The 22,561-nt window shown below is 38.5% G+C and overlaps 2 protein-coding genes across 2 annotated transcripts in view; one reads left to right on the top strand and one right to left on the bottom strand.

Moving 5' to 3' along the window:
* The window catches only part of LOC128262927 (protein sickie), a 153,772-nt gene that overhangs the window by 69,414 nt on the left and 61,797 nt on the right, over positions 1 to 22,561 (top strand). Inside the window, 1 exon segment of the mRNA XM_052997512.1 lies at positions 3,724 to 4,100. Coding sequence (XP_052853472.1) covers positions 3,724 to 4,100 — 377 coding nt within the window.
* On the bottom strand, positions 7,201 to 9,977 carry LOC128262928 (xenotropic and polytropic retrovirus receptor 1 homolog). The gene is made up of 6 exons (XM_052997513.1): positions 9,804 to 9,977; positions 9,391 to 9,743; positions 8,858 to 9,192; positions 8,063 to 8,770; positions 7,619 to 7,785; positions 7,201 to 7,561 (listed from the first exon to the last, which is right to left on the bottom strand). Exons 1-6 carry the CDS (start codon positions 9,870 to 9,872, stop codon positions 7,247 to 7,249), a joined length of 1,947 nt encoding a protein of 648 aa, XP_052853473.1. The 5' UTR covers positions 9,873 to 9,977; the 3' UTR covers positions 7,201 to 7,246.

Here is a 22,561-nt window from a genome sequence, read left to right as displayed (position 1 = left end):
AAAATCGAAGAATGTCAATAATGGCTGCTGCAGTTTCTGTCCAAGGACCTCGTCCTTTCCCGAGCCCCATTTTTCCCAACCATTTGGGCTTTAATGACGCTGCATCCTGCGACAATAAGCGTCACTTGGTCAGTTTGTTGTCTTCATTTTCGATCGCACAGAAGGCGAGTTGGAAAAAGTCCCCCATCATATCGTTACTTACTGTGCTTGCATTGCACAAGCGATGTGGAAAAGTAAATAAGTTTGAAGACTTTATTGCAAATTAAATGTTTACTTTGCTCAGCATTTGTTTGTTCTGGCATCAGATAATCAACTGTGCGTTTTCTGATTTATTCAATAAACATTAAAGGGTTTACGCAGCCTAAAAATATGAATTTGAAAAAAAAGAGAATTAGTTTATTGTTAAAATTTGTTTTCAAAAACTATTTATATATTTACAATACGTTAGTCAATACAATAAATGTTTTAAATTATTATATGAAAATTGTAATAGATGCATAAACATTTTTTTTGCTCAAAATATTATATTAATACTTTTTGAACCACTGTTCACCCATTCGGTGGAGAGGTCATTGATAAGACTCGCGCTCTCCATTGCAATTGACAACTTCAATGTGAACAATATTATTTGCATTTATTTTTGTTCGACTTTTCGTTTTTGCCACAAAAGAAGGGGGAGTGGGGTGGCCAGGAAAGGAGATTTCCCAATATTTTGTTGTTCAACCCGTTTGTGTCTGGGTATCTGAGTGGAGTGCAGTGGAGTGGAGCTCCTTACTCTGCGGCTTCATAGACTTTGCTGGAGTATCGCATCGGTTTCGCGAGTTCGCGATTTCATTGCACTGAAGTTGCGGTCTTTGCCTTCTTCTTCTGAGAGGCAACAGCTGCCGCATCTCGTTGCACTTTCTGCCCCCTCCTGCTGCCATCTATTGTGGTTTATTTGACTTTTGTTGCATATTACGTAAGTCGGGGTCTCAATGCTCTTTGCTGGCACCAACTACGCGATTCAATGGTTCTTAACTGTGCCACACACACCCGCGTTCTTGATTGGAGGCACCCGTGTCTGCACTCGAAATAAGTACTCACAACGGAAAAAGTAAAGAAAAAATATTAACTTTACTATTTTGAAAATAAAAGTTTTATTTACGATTTTAAACATTTTTTGTACGGAAGGCCCTGATTTAATTCTAACAGGGAACCTATGTTTCTCACACGTTTTGAGGGCTGTTTAGTTCTTAATACTATTTCACTTTGAAGAAATGGTAGTCTTAAATATATTTAAATTTGTAAAAATCGACTTTAAATTCTCATATATAGAGAAAAACATTTTTTGAGTGTACTAGGCTACCGTGGCTTTGTGGCTACTGTGGGCGGTGTTCATTGTGGAGCGTAGTAAATAAGTGCACCGCTCTGTTTGACACTTGCAGCTGTCAACGCGGTGCGTGATTGATCGAGCGATAGTACTTGGAAAAGGGGTTCCATGGTTCCATGGATAAAATGATGTCGTCAGGGCGAGAGCTAATGGAGGAGTTCCCCATTAACATGCCCCATAACAAATGGTCCGATCTGTTGGCTCAATCGCAGTTAGACAGTTTGATTAAACGCAGGGAAATACAGGAAGGAAAACGCGTTTCGTTGGCAAATGAACGTTGCATTTTTGGTTGCTTGATAAATACACCAAATTTATAATTTAAAAAAGAGAATCCTTCTGTATATGAGTATATTGTTCTTTATAATTGCAATAGTCTTGTTCTTTCATGCTTTACTCATTGATTACACAACAATTTGTTTGAGATTTCTTTACAATTTCCTAAACCCATTAGTGAGTTTCCAAAGTTTGTGTCCTTAAAAGTTGAGTCAAAACTCTTACCAATTAGTGCAACATTATAGTAGTTAAAGTTGGTTCGGATAACAGCAAAACTTCCATCGGCAACTACAAAAGTTAATGTGGCATTTGGAAGAAGGTATCTATCAGTAGATAAATACCCACCCATCGATAACGGGCAACAGATACAAATTGTAAGTACGTAAGTGGGAGCTCTCCTCTTTCCACAAATGGCCCCGATTTCCTTGAACAAAGAAGAGGAGGCAAAAATTAATGTAAATTTATTGTCTCAATTTATAATGCCATACAAATCGAGCTGAGTGAGCCTGGGCCAGGATACTTTGGCCAAAAATGAATGTTGACAGCAGCCAGAGACTGAGTACCAGTGGAAAGTATCTGGTAGATACGCGTTCTGACGCGGCATTGAACTTGAACTTATCTGCGATTGCAGTTTTTCAATTGTTTGCCAAAGTCATTGGGCGCAAAGTTGCTGCCATTTTGTCTCTCTCAGAAAGTTATTATAAAGTTTGCCATATAAGTTTGGCAGCCTTTTAAAGTTTGGCCTGCACAACCCCACTGTCATTTGGTTAGATAACTTTGGGCCCTTAGCAGCTTGCATGGGATCTCATCTCAGTTTCGACTTCTCGACTTCTCGACTCGACCAGCAAATTGAGTGCACACAGCCGGCAGACGTTTGTCATTTGTCTGCCGTCATGTCAGTTGTCAAGTTTGATTTTTCGACATTTGCCTCCCAGTTCTATTTTACTATATGCGATATGCTTTTTGTGTCTCTTAAATTGTTGCAGCCACTGTGACAAAGTGGGGGAAAAAAATATGAAATATAGTGCTCTACAATATACAAAAGACAAATTTGTGAAGCTTTTCGGCAGCGCGTTGATATTATTCTGTACAATCACAGATTGTGGGTATCTCAGCAAAGTGGTTTGTCGTGTCGCCGGTCAAGAAATGATTTTCGAAACTTGGTAAAACTTGAAGTTTTTCTTAGTTCAAGAAAACTTAGAGCAAGAGCTTCCTTCCTTACATTTTGTTGTGTTTGTTTTAAGAGTGAATTTAAAACAAACTGTCATGAGTGTTTTTAAATCTAAATTGACTTATAAGTTAAGCAAACTTATAAGTAATTAACTGCTAAGCTGTAAAATTGAATATAAATGTTAATATAAAAAAACATTGGTAAAAATGAGTTTTCATTTTTATTTTAAATTTTGAGATTGCCTTTGTAAATTTAAAAAAAAAGTTTAAGCCCCTAATGCAATCATTTTGTTAAACGAAAAGTCTGAAAAGTATACAACAAAGTATTCCAAAAAGACTCCTTTGTCCAAAACGACAATATATATTTTATTAAAGCATCTTCGTTCCCCAACTCCATACCGACTTCTATAAATTTAACAATTTTCAGATTAGCCCAAGCTTCTCCGTTCGTTAATCCCAGCCCAGAGTATCTTGAAGTCGTGATACCTGTCACTCTGGATTCTCCTGGTGTTGACAAATGGGAAAGGGTGCTGAAGAGGGGCAGTTGATGTCTGAACACTTTATCTTAATGTCAATTTTTTGTTTCGTTCGGCTTGGGTTTTGATTCGAAGGGGTTTTTTCAGGCCAGAGGTCGTGTGCGTGAAGCAGTTAGTGAACGACTGGAGAAATTAGCCATAAAAAACGCATTTGAACATCGGTCGTTGGTGGGGCGCCTCATTTGGGAGCCATGTCAAAATCACGACATCGCAGGCGCCCGGCGATAAAACAGCTCGAGGATTTACATTTATATTAGGCAGCTCAAAGAGCTGCGCCAATGAATCATCGCTGTACTTAAATAGCTTTAAGTGTTGGCATTTTCCGTGCTTTGATTTCATTTGCATTCTCCGCTCTTCTCCGTGTTCCTCTGCTAGTTTGACAACGTCAACTCGTGTCTGCATGTGCTGCGCAGTCAGTCGGTCGGCGGCTTGGAGAACATCACCACCAATGACATCTGTGCCGGTCGCCTGAAAGCCGTGCTCGCCCTTTTCTTCGCCCTGAGTCGCTTCAAGCAGCAGGCCAAGCAAACCAAGTCCATTGGCGTTGGCGTTGGCTGCGGCGTCGTTGGAGTGGGCTCCTCCGCGACTCTCACGGGCGGCTCCGTTCTGGGAATCGGAGTGGGCGGCGGTCTGAGGACCCCGGCATCTAGTCTGCACCAGGATAAAAACCAACAGGATCAGCAGCAGCAGCAGCAGCAAACGCCACAGCAATTGGCCCAATCGTTGGAGAACGGCAATGAGATGGTGAACCGGTAAGTGCATTTCGAAAAACATTTTATAAAGTTCACAGAACTTTTCTGGAAAAACCGCTGAAAATGAGCGGAAAAGTCTCAAAGTAGTTTTTCTAACCTCGCAACTCAGTAATTTTACTTATATTATACATTTTACATACCATACCCTTTATTGCACAGCGCCCTCTATCTTGACAAACTTTATGTAGCAGTCAGCTTTTTATCGGACGTGGTTTGTGTCCATGCTATAAATATTCTTTTCCACTCTTATACTGGTAGCACGTGTACGAACCATAGAGGGCGCTTTACATATTGAAAGAAAAACGTTTAACAAGAATATCCTTTAAAATTTAATAATTATATATTATTATTATTTATTAAATTTATTTGTATTATTTAGCTTGATTTTAAAAGTATTCCGAATGATATCACAGCTTAGTTAAAAATTCTTTTTAATTTGGCATTCAAGCCTTTCTCTTTCTCTTATCAAATAGTTTTATAACTGTCCAGCTAAATTAATAGACATACCTGCCCTTTCTCCAACAAGACAATACTCATTTTGAATTAACATACCAATTATTAAAGTACATCAATTACAAATAAAACCAAATCCCATTCAATACAAAATAATTCGAATTCAAATTAGCTGCCAGCACTTAATGAAACTCAACTAGCTTTCCCTGCCACTTTCAGCATTTACCTAACAAAAAAACCTCCCCCATCAATGCCGAAATCCTGGGCATGCCCCCCAAAATATTGCATATCCAATGTCAGGGATTTCCTTTGAATTTCGCTTAGACTGTCATAAGACATCCGGCACGCATTTCTTTGTGCGCTTTCTCAAAATTTCAAGCAAGTTTAATATGATTTATTGGTTTGTTTGCCGGAAATTACAGGCAGTTGGGTCCTGGTTTAGCTTACTTCTTTCGGAGGTGGAGAGGGTGTTCCACCTCACACCTCGACCAACAGATGTCATCGGGAAAATGGTTGGGAAAAACTCCAGAAAGGCAAACAAAATTGGCGTGCTACAAGTTTAAAGAGAGGAAAATCTCAGCTAAGGGGCAAAACTCCGCAAAGTGCTCTCTAGCGAAATTCAAAGCAAGAAGATGGCAAAATTAGAAAACTTTATTTGCCCAATGTCTGTTGGGAGGTCTTCGGTTTTGACTCCGGCTTGGGTTTTCCTTCGGTGAGCGCCGTGTTTGCAACCCTCGGGGAAATCCTCGGAGTTGCAGACAGGAAGCGGAAGCTTTTGTGTGGGGACCACCCATTCCATGCCCCCATCCCTCGAATCGGTCGTTTAACTGGGGGCACGGGCCACAATGTGTTGATGACTTTCACTGACTATGAAATTTAAATGCGTTACGGAAATGTTTTGCGTTCGCCTCTTGGTCGAGAGCAGACACATAAATTGCAAAGGATTTTTATGGTCGTCCTTGCGCCTAGTTTGTGGTAGGCTGCGCCATCAGGAGGGTGCAGCGGTCGGTTCATTTAAAGTTGCGCCATTAAACTTTCACTTGCGCGCCAGGCAGCGACCCTCCAGAGCGTTGTTTATAATGTCTGCGGTCTGTCGACCTAGACCCAGCTCAGGGATCCCCGCCAGCCACCCGGAACGGTGACAAAATAGCAACCCCAAAATGGTACACCTAAACGAAAATAGTAAGAAGTCAAGAACTTTACATGCGCTGCTATACAATTTCATTGTGGCTACTATTCTAAATTCTTTCCAGAATTCTTCACTTTATATGAATAAATATATTTTTATTTTTCTTATCCCATATTTTGACATAAACAGTTTCAAGCATTAAAAAACTATAACTTCTTTAAATAGTTTGATGATTCGAGAATAAAATCTATCAAGAAAGGTACAAAATCTTTTGGTCAGCCTTAATACTTTTTATAAATTATATCCTTAAAATATTTACTTCACTAACGTAAAACTTAAATATTAATTTTAGAATTTAGAATTAGAAAACAAAATAAAACTAAATCCGATTTCCATGTTTTTTGTTTGCCGTGTACCATTAGCGACATTCGTTGCCTAGAATTTTTCAAATGCAAAATTCAAAAGCATTTTAACGACGGCAGCTGCTGCTGAATTTTTCAGGCGGAGGTGGGATGGTTTGCTTTTGGGGAATTCCAATTTCATGGCACTTCACAAGTTTTCTATATTTTTTAAAACGCTGGCTGTGATTTGTTGAGGACAACCTGCTGGCAGGAGCAACATGTTGCACTGACGCACATAATTAAAATGGTAGGACATTGCCAAACTGCTGTAGAATCTCCTTAAATATTCCCAAGATTTCAGCAACAGCTGATGACGATACAACCCTTAGAGTGCAGAGCTCCCACCATTCACCATTTATAACTGCAAATTGCTTTGGCAGACATGCCAACAATATGTTGCCCCCACGGAAATGTATTTATAGCAGTTGTAAGCGAGCTTTCCTTCTGGAATTGGCTTGAAAGTAACCCCTGAAGATGGGGACATCCTTTAAAGGGGAGGAAATTCCCATGGATGTTGGCCCCCGAATCCACCCCCTGGATTGGGATAAATCCGCCCACGTGCGTGTGTTTCCTGTGGCCCTCTAATTCGCATGCATTTATGCGTGACCATGAACAAGGAGCCATCCCCCAGGACCGAATGTCCTGCCTCTCTGCTCCACCTAAAATGCACTCGTCCTGGTTGTGTGGCCACTCTTCACTGGCAGATTGTCAAGTCCCTTGGTCGCTCCGCTCCGATGTCCTTCCTTCTCTTGTTGTCCTCAGCCTCGTCTGGCTTAACTTTTGTTGTCCTGCGGGCTTGGTTTTTTCCACATGGTCTGCTCCTCTGTGCTGAATTTATAATTCCATTTGTGGTTTTAATTTCGTAAATGTGAGATTAATTTTATTCAATTTGTGTGCCCAGAGTGCGAAAAGGGGTGAGTGAAAGTCCTGGAAGCCTGTGTTTAGGTCTGGGCTTGACGCTTCATTGACTGTCAATTGTTGGCAATTGAAGCAGAGAGAAAGGAGACTGGGAAGTTAGGAAAGGAGTTCTGGGCAAGGCAATAAAGACATTTCTAGAGGATGAATTTAATTCTGGACACAGAAGGTAAGATACAAAATTTTTATATACAAAGTAATAGAAAGGAAAACCCCATTTAAGCACAAATCAAGTGAAAAGTTGCATCTTAGAAATACTTTTTATCCAGCTTGTCCATCGCCAAGTCATCTGAGCCATCCATCATATCCTCCAAAAATCTTTCCTCCTGCGGATCCAATCTGGTTACGAATATGTCCCGTGTGGCTCTAAATTGCCCGCAATTATACAAATGCTCATTCTCCAGGCGCAAAAAGTTCCAAACGAAGCGTCGCACTATCTCGCTAAAACACACAATCGATTTGGCATTGTAGGGAGCCACCAATTCCTGATGGACCAGAACAAACTCCAAGGTCCAAGCTAATCGCAACAGTGTGTTCTCCACAATCACAAGGTAGTAGAACCACTTAAATTAGAGGTTTTCATTAAATATTAATTTGTAAATAAAGAATTTAGGCCCTACCTTGGGATAGACTAGATTGTCACGCAGAAATAGGTTCTCGCCCTTCCACACTCTAAATAAACCAAAGTCCATTAGGAAATCCCATAGCAAAGAGTATATCGACGAAACAACGCATATCATTATATAGGCCCAAGTCCAGGGATTCTCTAAAAGATTACTGTACTTGCCTGGAATGAGATGTTAATAACATAATTAATTATTAATACTTCATATAACAAAGTTTATGTTTAGTACTAAACAGAAAATATATTAATAAATAAATTTTAGATTTCTTTATAATGAAATATTATTATAACATTTTGTATTACTCAAATTATTTTAAGAGTAAAAACTTAAACAACAAATCATATCCTGATTAAAAATCTTTTCGAAAAACTAGAGCATGTGTTTCCAAAAGGGATTTAATAAGGTTGCTTGTAAGGTTATTTCTTCTTTGCCACTCACCAATCGTTTCCATTTGGGCTGTTGAAACGATAACCTCCATCATGGCCAGGAAGTACTTTAGTGCATTTATCAGATAGTCCGTGGACTTGGATCCGCTGTCCCTGAATCGACGAAGACTCTGGCAAAATCGAAACCATGCGGGAAGGCAACGAATGACGGCCACCGCGTAGTCGGGCTCAAAGTCGAAGGCATCGCTCCGATCCAGAAAGTATCTTACATTGAACCTTATAAGATGATAGTGATCGACTAAGCAAATTACCAGCGAAGTAAACTGATCGGCCACCCAGAAGTCCACGAATTTCACAAAGAAAAATGGCGCCAAAAGAATGCGACCCAATGTGGTCATCAGCCAAATCCTGGCCGAGTAGAAAAAAATGGGTATGGGATTGAGGAACAGCACAACCGCAACTGCCAACTGGACAAGTGGTATGTAATACGGATCACTTATGAAGAACTCTTTGTGGAGCAAATAAAGCAAAACGCTTAGAGCGCTGAGGTATCCAAAGAAACCAACCATTTCCAAGGCTCGCATGGCACTCAATGCGTTCCTTCGCTCCACTTCGAAAATCAAAACATGGTCGATGCCCACTTTCTCGAAGACTTTTATATTGAGTACCAGACAAAAGCCAAAAGTCACACCTGCTATGGGTCCTCTAAACAGGCTGGCAAACATAAAACGAAACTCTGGGCTCAGATCAAGGCAAAAATCTGAAAAATAAGAAAATAATGTATTTTGTTTATCAAAAAAGCACTGGTTTAGGTATCAATTAATAATCCAACTGTGAAACCACCTACACGAGATCAGACAAATGATGGCGGTCACCACAAAAAGTCCGAGAAAGAGTCCTGCGCAGAAAACGTGACCGGGTGCAGTGGGTTGACCCAAGGGAGGTACTCGGAGTTTGGCCATCGCCTTGGATCGATCTCCATTGGCCAGGTACTCCGTATACAGATCCTCGACGGTGGTAATCATCCGATCGAGACGCGTGTCGATGGAGAAGGACGCCCTAATGACGAAACGCTCGTACCAAGAAAATCCAGCACCTGATTTTAGATTCTTGTCATACTTTTTGCATATCTTGCGAAAGGCTGTCATGTTTAGCGTCTGGTAATTCTGGAGCATAATAAGGCTAAGGTGGGGTATATTTTTGCATTAAAAACATGTTTTGTGTTATTAAAATGAGTTATGAGTTTTGGAGTTTTTATTTCCTAAGCTTTAATTTAAAGAATTCGCGTTTAATTTAAGTTGTACAAATTAAGACAGTATGCCAATTCGACTTTAGTTCCCTAGTGAATTTGTAAATTGTTGTTTAATTTAGGACAACTACCTTAGATAAAACTCGCTCATGGCCAGCCGAAGTTTGCTTTCTGGCGGCTTCTGACGGTTGTGCTCCAGCTGGCGGCTCCTCGACGAGATCGATGCCCGTGATGTCGACTGCGATCCTCGAGGATCCTGTTGACGACGGGCCAGGAGTGATAGCTGATAGTTCAGGCTGGCCAACTTGCGGTGCGCCTCCGCCTGTTTGTAGGCAAAGAAATCATTTACCTTGTTCAGCTCCTCATGGCAGGTTCTGAAAAAGAGCGCCTCAAAATCGTTGTAATAAGCGGCTATCACTGCACTATTTGCCCGGTTAGAATCAGGAGTTTTCTCCACGGCATTCAATATCATAAACTTCAGTTCCTTTGAAAAGCATTTCAAATGTTAATCATTTAGGTAGGATTTGCAATAAGTCAGAGTTACATTGTAGTTCATGTACTGATACCGCCATTCGGCTACCATAAGAGTCTCAAGGGTCTTGCCAAACTTCATTTTTATTCGTAAGGTTTTAGTTCTGATATTTTTGTAAGCTCAGATTATTTGACAATAAAGTCTACTTCTAATACGATCTGTAAATAAAATCTAGAAAAACGATGAAGTGTTGAATTCTATTCAAAGTAAAAATACCCCTTTGATCATTTGAGATTAGCCCTAAGGACTATCATTAATTTGCTCAATGCCCATATTATCTATACCTTAACCACTTTTTGGTACGAAAAGCAACCGCCCTTGAAATCTCTAATTGGGGATTTTTCATCCCTTTCGTGACGGAAAAGCGCTCTCTTTCCTTTTACCAGAATGTTCCACAGACAGGAAAAATTTGCTATTGTCCGCGGACAACCCACGCAAATTTTGACATGCGTTTCCCTTTCCTTTTCGTGAAGAGTTGACAATTTCGCTTTTGTTTCAGAGGACGATGTCCGCAGAATAACAGCTCCACCTCCTTAAACTTTTCTGGCTTTTCATGTTTTAGCTGGATATATATATTCCCTTTTTTTTGAGTTTTCCTGCGTTTGGGTGTATTATTTAAAATGAAGAGAAAGTCCAGGGAAATCCAGGGTGGCTAAGGGTTGGCCCTAGATTTGGCAACTCTTTAAGGTCGCTGGCATTGCTATCGACTCCCACAATTCGATTTCAGTTGCTAGCCATTAGTCATAAGAAAGGAAATTGGTAAGCGGCAAAATGTCGTCTACAGGCATTCCATGATGAGTAGTGGGTGGCCAAAAAGGACTCCCATCTCACCTTATACCTCAATCCTCAATCCTCATCATCAAAGCCGGCATTCATCTACCCCTCTGCGCCGCAATGTGAAAAATGTGAAACAATTGCAACGATGATTACTTTTTCCAACAGTTTCCCCCCTGTTGTTGTTGTTTGGTCGTAAAGGAAAATTGAATTGCCAATGGGCGGAGCATGAAGTTTGTCCTGCCCTCAGGGGACCTTTTCCTGGCGGGGGAGTTTTGGGTGGAAAAATAAGACACGGTCAGACCAAGATGAAAACAGGTAAACTCCATAATTATATGCTAAATACTCGGGTAATTAACTCCCCCGGGAACATTAACTATTTGAAGCACTTGATTAAGCTGATGACTAAGGCTTGAGAATATCCCAGGATGATGATGATTCAGGAAAACTAACCCAGTGAAAAGTGGTAGCATGTGCAAAATATAAAACCCAGCATCAGTGTCCTTCTGAAAAGGGGAAAAATGAGCTGCTGTCAGCAGTGTTGCCTTTACTCTTGATGCCCTCTAGTTGTAAAGATTAGTAGATTCTTACAAAGTAAGAATTCTTGTGAAAATTCGTATACAGGTCTTACTTTAGAAATACTTCCTAGAAAAACCCATAAATTTAAAAACAAATATATAAAATTGGTTATGAAACATAATATAGATCAGTTAAAATATAATATTATGTATATATTATTTTAATTGATTAATAAACCAGGACTTCCTATGATGAAAGTTTATCAGAAATAATTAAGTGCATTCTTTATTTTTAGCTTCTCTGTAAAAGTTTATTATTGGTATATTTTTAGTAAAACTAGAAAAATTTATGGTTGATCACGGGGTATATAAAAGTATTTTTACCAGATTTCATTTTTATGCTGCCTTCTAGCTGGACAACCATAACCAGAAGGCAAATAAAAATATTTGCATAGACGAACCGCCCGACAATTGGATAGACGGGCAAGTGAACAATAAGGAGGGTGGTATCAGGCTGCGGAATCCGGGGACAGAGTGTATAAAATGAAAAGTAAACATTGCAGTGTCCGCCGTTTGCCATTGAAATGATAAAGTGCCCGGCTGAGCTCCACTCCGCCCGTAGAGTTCCCCGGAGTCGGACAAAAGGCAATAAAATGCATGCTTAGTGTTTTTGGAGCAGGGGCTTAATGGCATTAGATGGGGAGGGGGGAAGGGGGGTTTCGAGTCAGTCTGGAGCTACATCTGGTTATAACCGTATGTTGTGTGTGTGGCAACTCAGGCGAAAAGGCTTTCATGCTTTTTGGATTTGTCCAAACAAAGATTTATTGGGTCTAGTTTTAGTTTTTTTTTTTCTTCAGAGTGCTAGCATAGAAGGTATAATGTTGTTTTGTAAAACTGATTGTAGTTGTTACAAGTTGAGGGGGGAAAGTCGAGGGAGAGTTTAAGATACTCTGGTTTATGTGACATTTTAACAGCACTTGAACTCCTTTTGATAAAACATTTATATATACTAGCTACCTTAGAAATATCATACAAAATACTTTGGATAACTTGAATTCATAACTTATCTTTCATTTAAATAACACTCACTCGATAAAACACACAATTAGTTGGTTCTCCTTGACTGTCTGATGACATTCCAAGATGATATATCTCTGCAATAAATTCAATTTGCTAATCAGCTTAAACTCGAATCTAGTTATTTCAAGGCTTGGCACCTTTTTTCCACTGTCTGCAACAACTTAATCGCAGGCAGCCACTTTCTTTGCCGCCCACTTCTTGTGAAAACACTAAATCCGAACTTCAATTATAGTTGCAAACCCCGGTGAACACTTTCAGTCTGAAACTCGTTTGGCCGTTCAATCATTGCGAATTCGGGGCTACATCGCACACGCCAGTAATTGCAATCATATTTCGACACGCTGCCCAGCATGCATTGGCCATAAACTTCAGGCCGATCAAAAAAAGAAAATACACAAAAAGTGTCAATATTAGTTATCTCACGCAAAACCGATGATTGTATACACTTTAGAAGGGAAATGCTAATCAAATCATTTTTTTTAGTTTTCCAAAACTTTATAAGCTATCAAACATTTTAAGTTACTTTTGTAGTATAAATTGTTTGCTCCTGATTGTTTAAATTTAAAGACATTATTAAATTAATTTTTTTTAAATTTAAAAATCTTAAAATTAGTTTCTTTATATATTTTATTTAAAATAGATTTTTAAATGTATATAAAATTTCTTCAAAACAATGTTTAGATAGTTTAGTTCAGTTCACCAGCTTTCAATTAAAGTATTTTTAAAGAGTTCGTTTGCATAAATGAAATTGGATGATTCTTTATAACAAACAAAAAATTTTTGTTTATATTGATTCATTTTTGAATGGTCTAAAAGATGGTTGGTTTTTCCTTTTTTAGGGTATAAGTAAAAACACCACAACCAAAGTCGTAAACTAGATCGAACGAGTGGAGTGTGTGCCTGATCGGCTTATCGTCAAACGAGTTTCCACGATTGAAATTAAGCTCAATGATTAAACAATTTTACTTTCTGAGAGGCCCCTCTGCCGCTGCCTCCACTCCAATCCTGCGACAGTTTATGTGACACGATACTATTTGCTATAATTGCTTACTTTGTTAAATTGCGGCGATTTGTTTGCTGGCCAACAATAACTTCGGGCAGCTTAATTGGTCTCGTTCGCCGTTCGGCTCACTTGACCCCCAGCAGCTGGGGCATGTGCATTGAACTTCAGTGGACTCCCTCCTCAGTTCGTCTAAAACCCCTCCTCCTCTTCAGAAGTGCAAGTGCCAAGTATTTTTAGACCAGCCAAATGCAGCAAATGCAGCTAAACAACAAGCAAACAACACAAACGTCTCCAGTGATTCAGTGCACTATGTGAAATACGATTAATTATGTAGAAATAGAATCTGCTTAAGATATAAAAATGTTTTAATTTATGTAACTTTCTTTTTTGTGAATATTCCTTAATTCAAACATTGACCCCAAAGCTAGAAATGCTTGACTAAAATATAGAGGTAAATTAAAGAAAATAGTCTATATTTTAATTTATTATATTACTGCCATTTAAAAGGCACATTTGCCGTTGAATGGATGTACTTTAAGACTTTACACCTTTTTTTTAGTGTAGCAATCCAACCGCTTTTACTTCGAACCTCAAACATGTTGCACTGTAAACTGTAAGTTGTCGACTCTTTCGTTGGATTACGGCTTTCTCTTTCTTTCTCAAACTTTCTCTCTTAAACATCCTTAATGGTTTTTAAGGAAATTCGTAAACAAATCAAAAAACAAATCTATTAAAAACTAAAAAACGATATCTTTTTAATTTAAAACTTAAATACAGAAAACTTTAATTTATCCATAAAACTCATATATATCATTATAATAAGGTAATTTATAATATAAAACTTATTAATCTTACAAAAAAAAATTTTAGAAAAACGTTTTTCAAAAATATAATTTAATTAAATGGTTTTACAATTTTTTGTCCGACATACACAACAGTTTAAGATAAGTGAAAATAATATTTTGTTGACCCTAGAAAATCAAGTGCTAAGAAAAGGCAATTTATAAAATAATGATGGGTTTTAAATATTGGTCTATTGGTTATTTAGTTGGTCTGACTTTATGTGGCAAAATATTGTGAGGGTGGATTTGAAGTCTCTGTGCATTATTGAGTATTTCTGGCAAAGAGAATTAAGAGAGCACGAGGTTGTTTGTGTGTTTTTCACCCGAATGGAAGGAAAAGAAAAACCCCGGCAAAAGCGAGTTTTTGAAGCTACCATAAACAGTCGGTCGCTTGATTTTGTTGCGTCGAGACGCGGATGTTTTGGTGCGGTTTTCGGATTGTTTTGTTTTATTTCGCCGGCTTTTGAACGGCGCGTGCCACTCGCAAAAATAAATGGCGGCAAATCAAAGAGTCTGTGAATAAAATTGATTAACGACAAGCATCGTTCAACAGTGCCAAAATAGAGTTGAAGTGCAAAGTGATAGATTTTCGTAGAATTTACAAAGTTCATATACAAAGTTCGTCCATGAAATTTTCAATGGGCTGTTGCATACTTTATGGCTTTAAAGGGCCCCCGTTAGCATTATCCTGAAACTCTTTAGCACCCTCCATAATTATCGCCTTATCGCGATGCCCACAAATTAAAAGGCTTACGGCAGACAATGACCAAGCCGAAATAAACCAAACCAAACAGAACCCAAAAAACTGTCAGTCCAGACGACTTTGTCTCCATGGACCGGCGGTCAGAATGTTTTATATATGCTAGATAAGAGTCCTGCTTCACTTAAATCCTATGGGAACAAAAAGTTTTTTGTAAATTAAACAAAAAAGTACAGTATTAATTATATTAATGAGACGACGCTAAGCTCGAATCCAAAAACTGAGTTTGTCAGGGGTTATGTGGTTGTCCTTCAATGCTGTGCATTATTTAATAGTTTTAAATAATTTATGTCGATACGTTTTTGCTTAATTTATGCAACTGACGAAGTACAGTAATATAACTGCTATAAACGGCTTTAAACATATTATAGTCATATAATCAATTGTTTTTATTGAGATCAATGCCAAATGAAATATGTTGCCATAGTTTCTGGCATTTTCCTTAAATAAACAAAATAAATTTACAATCAAATAGTGTTTTTCTAATCAAAGGTTTTCCAATGAAACACTGTAATGCAAGCCAAAACAATGTCAATAATTTATCCATATCCAATAAATAAATAAAAGTTAGATTTCATGCCCTTGGAATACAATCCCATCTGTTAACCACAACACAACGTGTTTTATAAGGGGTAAATTTTATCTGAATTTTTATCAGCCAATTTCACCCTAATTTACCACCTTTCCATGCCACTGACTTCAAAGTTGTCAGACAACTTAAAGAAAATGGGAGTTTTCTTTAATTTAGAGCCCACTGGTAATTAGTCGCAGACAATAGGAAGAGAAGCTAACCAAAATTGGGATCCCGAGGGGTGCTAATCTTCATTGTCATCGGCTGGGATCACAGATGCTGCAAAAGATGCAGGGCCTTGTGTCTGATGACTGGTTGTTAACCGGTTTTTTTTCGGGGCTTAAGGCGCGTGTCTTCAATTAATCACCGCCTCGAATTCAGAGCTTCTTGAAGCGTGTTCCCTTAGCTCTCTAATTTAATTTTATTCAAGTGGCAGCTGGGACCGAAAGGATTATGCTTCTCCGAACAAAGACAAGAAGATATGTGGATATGTTTGCCATATTTGGGATTCCAGCTAATTATGGCTACCACGAGTTGGGCCAACATGGCCAAAGATGCTCCGAAGGAAGCAGCTAAGTCGGGGATTTTCAATTTTCCAATCCTGTTCTGTACTTGACATCTGACAAACTGACAAACTGACAAGCGGGTAACAGGCAGCGTCAAAATCCTTATGTGGGGGAGCATTGAACTCGAACTGGCATCAGCAACCAACCCTCCTTCACAGAAGCCGAATCGAAATCAAAATCGAGTCCAAAGCCCCGCCAGAAATTCGAGATATCAGAAAGCAAGCTGTCAAATTACCAAACAAGTAAAATCAATTGTGGAGGGAACCAACCAGCGATGAATTCCCCTCAAAACATTGGCTAATGATAGGGGCATAATAACTCCAGGCTAAGCGTGTGAATAACTCGAGGTAGCTGACAGTTGAGGGAGAAATGTGTATTAATAGTTGATGGCAGCGTTACGCTAATGATTTAATTATGATAATGATAATGGCCAAGGGGCGGATAGTTGCAGAGCGGGTTAAAATACTTATGGTTACGATGACAATCAAGTTAGTTTCTGTGACGGGCTGTTGGCATCAACCTTGAATTGGCTTGAAGAATTACATCTTAAATGAGAAATAGAGAAAACTATTTATCTCTACATTACTGATTTTATGTGTAAATTAAAATATCTGATCTTTGTTGCTTATTTAAAAATTATTCAAACGCAATCTTAGCGCACCAAACTTTTCAAACTCAATACCGGCAATTACTTTGCCTTTTACTTTTGTAATAAACTATTCAAATTTCATGCAAATTGCTGAACAATTTATAAGCCTTATATGTGGGTTTTATGTTTGGATGAGTTGCATTCCTTTGTCATTTCATTTCGAAAGACCACCCAAGCCTTTCATTCAGAAATATTGATTATCTTTATGCGTTTCTTGTCGCCTTTTCAATTGGCCAGCCGAGCGGAGAATCAAGATCCCTGACAGCCTGCGGAAATGTCAATTGCAACTTCAAAAGACACTCGAACGATTATGAAATATTGATGTATATATTTTTCTGTGTTTCTCCGATTTAAATGCAAGAAGTGGGCCACACCTCGCACATTGATATTTAGGCGGCCCTTTCAAAAAGTTAATTGTTTCACTGGCAGCAAAATAGTTGGGCAAACAAATGTCATTTTGAGTTGCCCGAAAGCAGTGAAATACGTTTAAATCTGTTCACCCTACCCAACTTTGCCCTGCTTCCTGTCATTCCTCTTGCACCCATTCAATGCAAAATGCCGTGACAAATTGTTGATTTGCTTTGACATATAAAAAGAAAAACGCTTTTGTCTTCAGGTTTCCTTTTTGGATACCCAGTAGTTCGGTGGCGAAGAAGAAGGGAATCTTAGAATGACAGTAAAAAAATCTAGGTTAGGATAATAAATATTAAATATTCATTGTAGACTCTCAGCAAAAAAAGTGATAAACCTCTAGGTCCCAAACTTAAGAAAAGTAATAAAAATACAGCCTTTTTAGTTATTTAGTTTGCTAGTAAACTGTTTGCAACTATAAAAGCTTGAAATATTAGTTTGCTTTTAGTTGGTTACACCTTCTTTGGAAGGCAGTAAAAGAGATGGACTTCCTGTCCACAAAAGTGCAGTGCTCATAATTTGAAGAAACGAGGGTATCGCCAAGTTGGGACATTCTCAAATCTCCGCATTCGTTGACGCTTTTCCCTTTGTTTTCATTCGTTTTTCCACTTTGTATATTTAAGCGGAAGCTAAAAGACTCTTTCAAGTTGATTTCTGCTCCATAAACTTGTCTATTTTTGTTATGGTCCCCGCTGTTCGCTGGAGCGCAAAAGGCAACCCCCTATTTTCCCCATTTTCCCCCAAAAATCCCCTCTCATCTGGCGTTACGAAAATTTGGAGCAGCACGTGCATTTGCACGTTTTAAATTCGTTTCCCACTCTCCGATCCCGCCCCCTTCATTTTATGCCTTTGCCTTTGCCTTTTGTTTATATTTAGATGGAAGTATTTTTTTATGTCAGTTAAGAGGGGATTGCGGCGGCTTGGGGGCGGACTTTTTGCCATAAATCTCGCCTAGAATTTATTTGTTAAAGCCAAAGACGAAGTTCGGTTTGGTATGCACTGCATGTGCTTGTAGCGCCACGTTGGAGTTTCTAATGGGGGAGTTGTTCTAGTGGAGTGATTGAACGCTTGCATTGTTAGATTTATGTTTCGAGACGCTTCAGGACAAAGACTAGCCAAATGGGCTACAAAACCCGGTCCGTTCGGTCCGTCCGGATCAGTAACAACAATGGCAAACTTAAGCCATTTCGGAGACCCATTAATTTTATGTGTGAATTTCCTCTCAAAATTTCATTTTAACATAAAGGTATACCCGAAACTAGCTCAACAATTACCAACCGCGCTCGTCTCCATGGCTGGAAAACTATGTTCGTGACTATATCACTTCCTCTGGCAGTTATTGTATGCATACACTAAAAAAAAATACAGAACTAGATAATTTTTTTAATTAATTTAATTTCTTGGCATAGTCTTTGTTTCTTATTTTCTGATTACATTTGTTCAAAGGTTTTAGAAGATTTTTTTTCAGTTTTGATTAATTTGTTTGTTTTTAAAAATTAACAATATTTGGTGGCTAGAAATATATTTGTTTATAAATTTCTATATATTATCTGATAATTTTTTTAAGAAGATTTAAAAATTTTTGAGTTTTGTCATAATTTTTCACAGTGTTATTACATATATTGGCTATGTATGCGTGTCTTTCAACAACTTTTTGCCACTTCTTTTGCCGCATATTAAATTATTTTCCTTTGGCCAACTTGTGGGCACCATTGTACGTGACTAAACGTCAATTTCCAGTTCTGCCCCCCTCCGGGCACTATGCAAAATGCATTTCAAACACCGATTTTAATAATTCCTCGGAGCGCCCCTCGGGAGGCCTCTTATGTGTCGGCATAGATAAGACCTGGGTAAACGACTTGGCCACTTTTTATGCAGTGTGCGAAAAGTGCAATGCTCTGATAAGAACATCAGTTTGTCCTTCCTCTCCAAACTTTTCCTCAACTGTCGGCCGTCGGCCATCGGCATTTTAAGTAAGTCAAAAAAGTTGCGGTTCAAGTTTTGTACGTGATATTTCTCAAATCGAACGATTAGTTATCGTAGATTATGGGGGGTGGGAATGGAGAAAATCGGTTACAGAAGTGGAAATTATTGAATGGGCATTGTAATAAAAGTGTCAATGATGCTCAAGGGATTTTTGTCCACAGATTACTTTAGTTTACTTAGACGTCTATTAGAATTAAAGAGAAAATACAGTATTGTTTAATGAATAAATGCTTTTTGGTTTACATTTTTAACATTGATACCTGATTAACTCAACACTTTTTCCTTTACCTCTTCTTCGCCCACTAAAAACCCAGTCATCTTGGGTCAAAAGTCTTGTAAGCCCATCGTTTCCACTCCACAAATTTATTCAGCCTGCCAAGACTCCCCGTGTGCTATTCATGGATTTGTATAGATGCCCGCTTAACTTCCTGTTCCACATCTTCGCTTTGCCGAGCTCTTTGGGCCTAGACTTGAGTGACAAACAACAAACAGCAATTTGCAACAATTTATGGAAATTATGCAGTCAGTCGGGACGCAGTTGAGATTGAGTCGAGTGGTTTTCGGTCTGGCCTAGTCCGGGTTTTGAGCTGGGGTTCTGATTGTCGTAATTGTTGCTGTGACAGTGTGATTACGCAACCGCTGCAAAGTTTCAATAAATCAGAAAAATGTACCCATAAGTCAGTCAGTCGATGGAAAATAACTGACAATCCGCGTGTACACGTGTCGCCGGATCCCTTGTTACACTTATCGAATCGCATTCAGCCCTTTCTGCCCATTACATTTTACGACAAATTGATTAAGCATGAAGTTCGCACCCTCGCAACTTTGGGGTGCTGGCAAAAATATGACCACTTTGAGAGCATTTAGCAGGCACTTGAAAAATTCCTAAAAAAGGAAAGTACGAAGTGATCACAGTGGGTGGGCCCAACAGCCACCCACTCACGTGTCACGCACACGTGCGTATTATTTACACGCAATACATTTTTTTTCTGTTCGCTTTCCATCCTTGTAATTGAAGTTATTGATTTTCATGCCAAGCACCAGCAAAACAAAAAAAAAAAAAGAGCAGGGAATCTGCTCAATCTTGAGGCTCTACAATGCAAGTTGAACAATCTACCCCGTAATTTTTTTGGGTTATTCTCGATTAGCCGCATCGTCGGCAGTCATACATCAAAAACAAATGTCGGTCCGTCTGGTTCGGTTTGTCTTGCACGGAAGTTGCAAATATGTTCACTTAATTGCATTAAGTTTGTGCCCGTCGAACAAGCAACCCCCATTTATTTTTGGGTTAAGATCAAAGTGCTCCGCAAATATTTCGCTTTGGTCATCCCAAAATGGATTATTTTTTCCCTTTTCGTCCTGTATTTGACTTGGGGGCGTTGCGTCCAGACATTTGTCTGATTTCAGTCCATTTGTACTTGTATTCCAGCATCCCCCACTTAATTGCAAACTAATTACACAAAGTAAACAGTCCGTTCCGATATCTGAGCTTAGAATTAGTGTGAAAATGGTGTGTTTATGTAATTAAATGCGAGTAATGGAAAGAAGGAGACGGAAATCGAGTTCGGTTTAATATAGTGAGCAATATTTTTATAGATTCCCCTTAAGAACAGAGTTGTTAACGATAGAATTTAACGAACTGGAAACACAAAAATTCTTTATTTAATCTTTATACAAACTGACAGAATTCAAAAAGACATCATAAATTTCTAACAAAAAAGCCATAAAGTATACAACATTAAATCTCTAAATATACACAAATGAGTCTATTAAAAAGCCATTAATTATTTATCTCTGAATTATTAGTGTAAGCAAATATTTTCATATAAAACATATACAAATTGTATAAGCTGCCAAACAAATGATAAACTGCCAAGCGTAATGTGAGAAAGCAAGAAATAAAACCAAACCTACTTCAGTGCCAAAGTTGCATCTAAATGCCAAAATAAAATTAGTTAACGATAATCACCATCAACCCAAACACAAAAAATGGGCAATGCATCATCCTCATCGGCGAATGGTGGAAAAAGTTCACGGAAATGTCGCAGTCTGCCCAACTCACCGGATGTCAGAAGGTAACCAACGAATTGAACTTTCAGCTAATATATATAATGTATTTCTCCAGAAAAATGTCACTAATGAGTGTCATGATGCGTACAAAAAACATTCGAATTGAGCCAAGTGTCAGCACAATAAATCAAGTCAATCATCCAAGACTTCTGGTCTATCTTTATCTTTATCCCAAAAATGAAAACAAGGTTCCACCAAATTTACGATAATTTCTCAAGCTAAGCGAGTTATTTTTAGCTGGAATATCTTTCCGGGGGCTAATGGAAATGACATTTTGTGGTTCCCAAGATGTTTGCGGGCAAGTGCAAATTTTCCCAGCTCACTCCAGATTCATAATTAATGTCTGCGCAGTCTGCCCCGACTATATAGTCTATATCTTTGTGGGCTTCTCTCGCATGTACACATGTCTGGAGGTGCCGAAAGCGACACAGAAGATGACACGCAACTGTCTCGGGAAGTGTAGTACTATAGGACTTGGACCTCAATGAAATGCTGGCTGCCAGCCAGACGGCATCTAAATTCTACTGGAGCCATCAGTTTGTTGCCCTCCCCGCGAAACGAAAATTAATTGCATAATCCAGCGATCGCCTGAGTTCAGCTGCCTCAAATATCTATGTTATTCAAAAATTTCAAAGTGCATTTTTGATACACGAGCGCTGCAGGGACCCTTGGCCAACCCCCAGAAATAATCTTCAAACGGGAAACGCATGCCGAAAATCAACCACCGTATCTAAAAACCTTTCAGTTATGATGGAAACGGTGTGACATTCCCATTATGCTCCTTCTTTCAAAGTCAATAAATAAAACATTGGCGAAAGTTGCATAATTGAAACCGAGAGAGAAAATGCTTGGGAATCTCGGAGTGCGTAACGCCTGAGTGCTACTTTTCAGAAGTTTCGGTGCAACCCTTGGCCATTTCTATTTGTTTGAACAACCCCCGCACGTTGCATATGTGAGACTCGTCAAACAAATATGTATAAAACACAAAATGTTGTCAGCTGCATTTTGCTCTGGGTGTGAAGAAAATGTCTATTTTATGTAATGTTTGGTAACGCTATAAATATCGTCATTAGAGTGGCGGAATAAGTCCTCTGAATATGTATGTATCTAAAAGATGAAAGTAAACATCACAAAAATTTATGTATATTATTGCTTTCTGCAAAGCTAAAATTATTTATGTTGTTTCTTAATGTTGACTCTATTTATATTGTGAAAGTGGGCTAGTAAAGCAACATACAAATAAGTTTTAACTAATTTAATTTAATTTTTTAATAGAATTTAAGTTGTCTATAAGATATAAGGTAAATCTTTCAACTTTATTAAGATTAAAGAAGTTATTTAGCTTACAGTCATGTTGCTTGTAATCGAAATAATTTCTTAAAAAGAAAAAAAGTAACAAACAATTTGAATAGTCTCTTAGCCTGATTGAGATGAAGGTGGGTTTGAGAAACACATAAATTAAAAACATAACTTTAAAATAAAATAATATTTTATTGTTTAGTACTATCAAAGAATCAAATGAAATAAAATATCAAACAGG

Source organism: Drosophila gunungcola, unplaced genomic scaffold (assembly GCF_025200985.1).
Source record: "Drosophila gunungcola strain Sukarami unplaced genomic scaffold, Dgunungcola_SK_2 000001F, whole genome shotgun sequence".
NCBI lineage: Eukaryota > Metazoa > Arthropoda > Insecta > Diptera > Drosophilidae > Drosophila > Drosophila gunungcola.
Note: the sequence above shows the minus strand (reverse complement) of the source record. Positions and strands in the feature narration are given on the sequence as shown.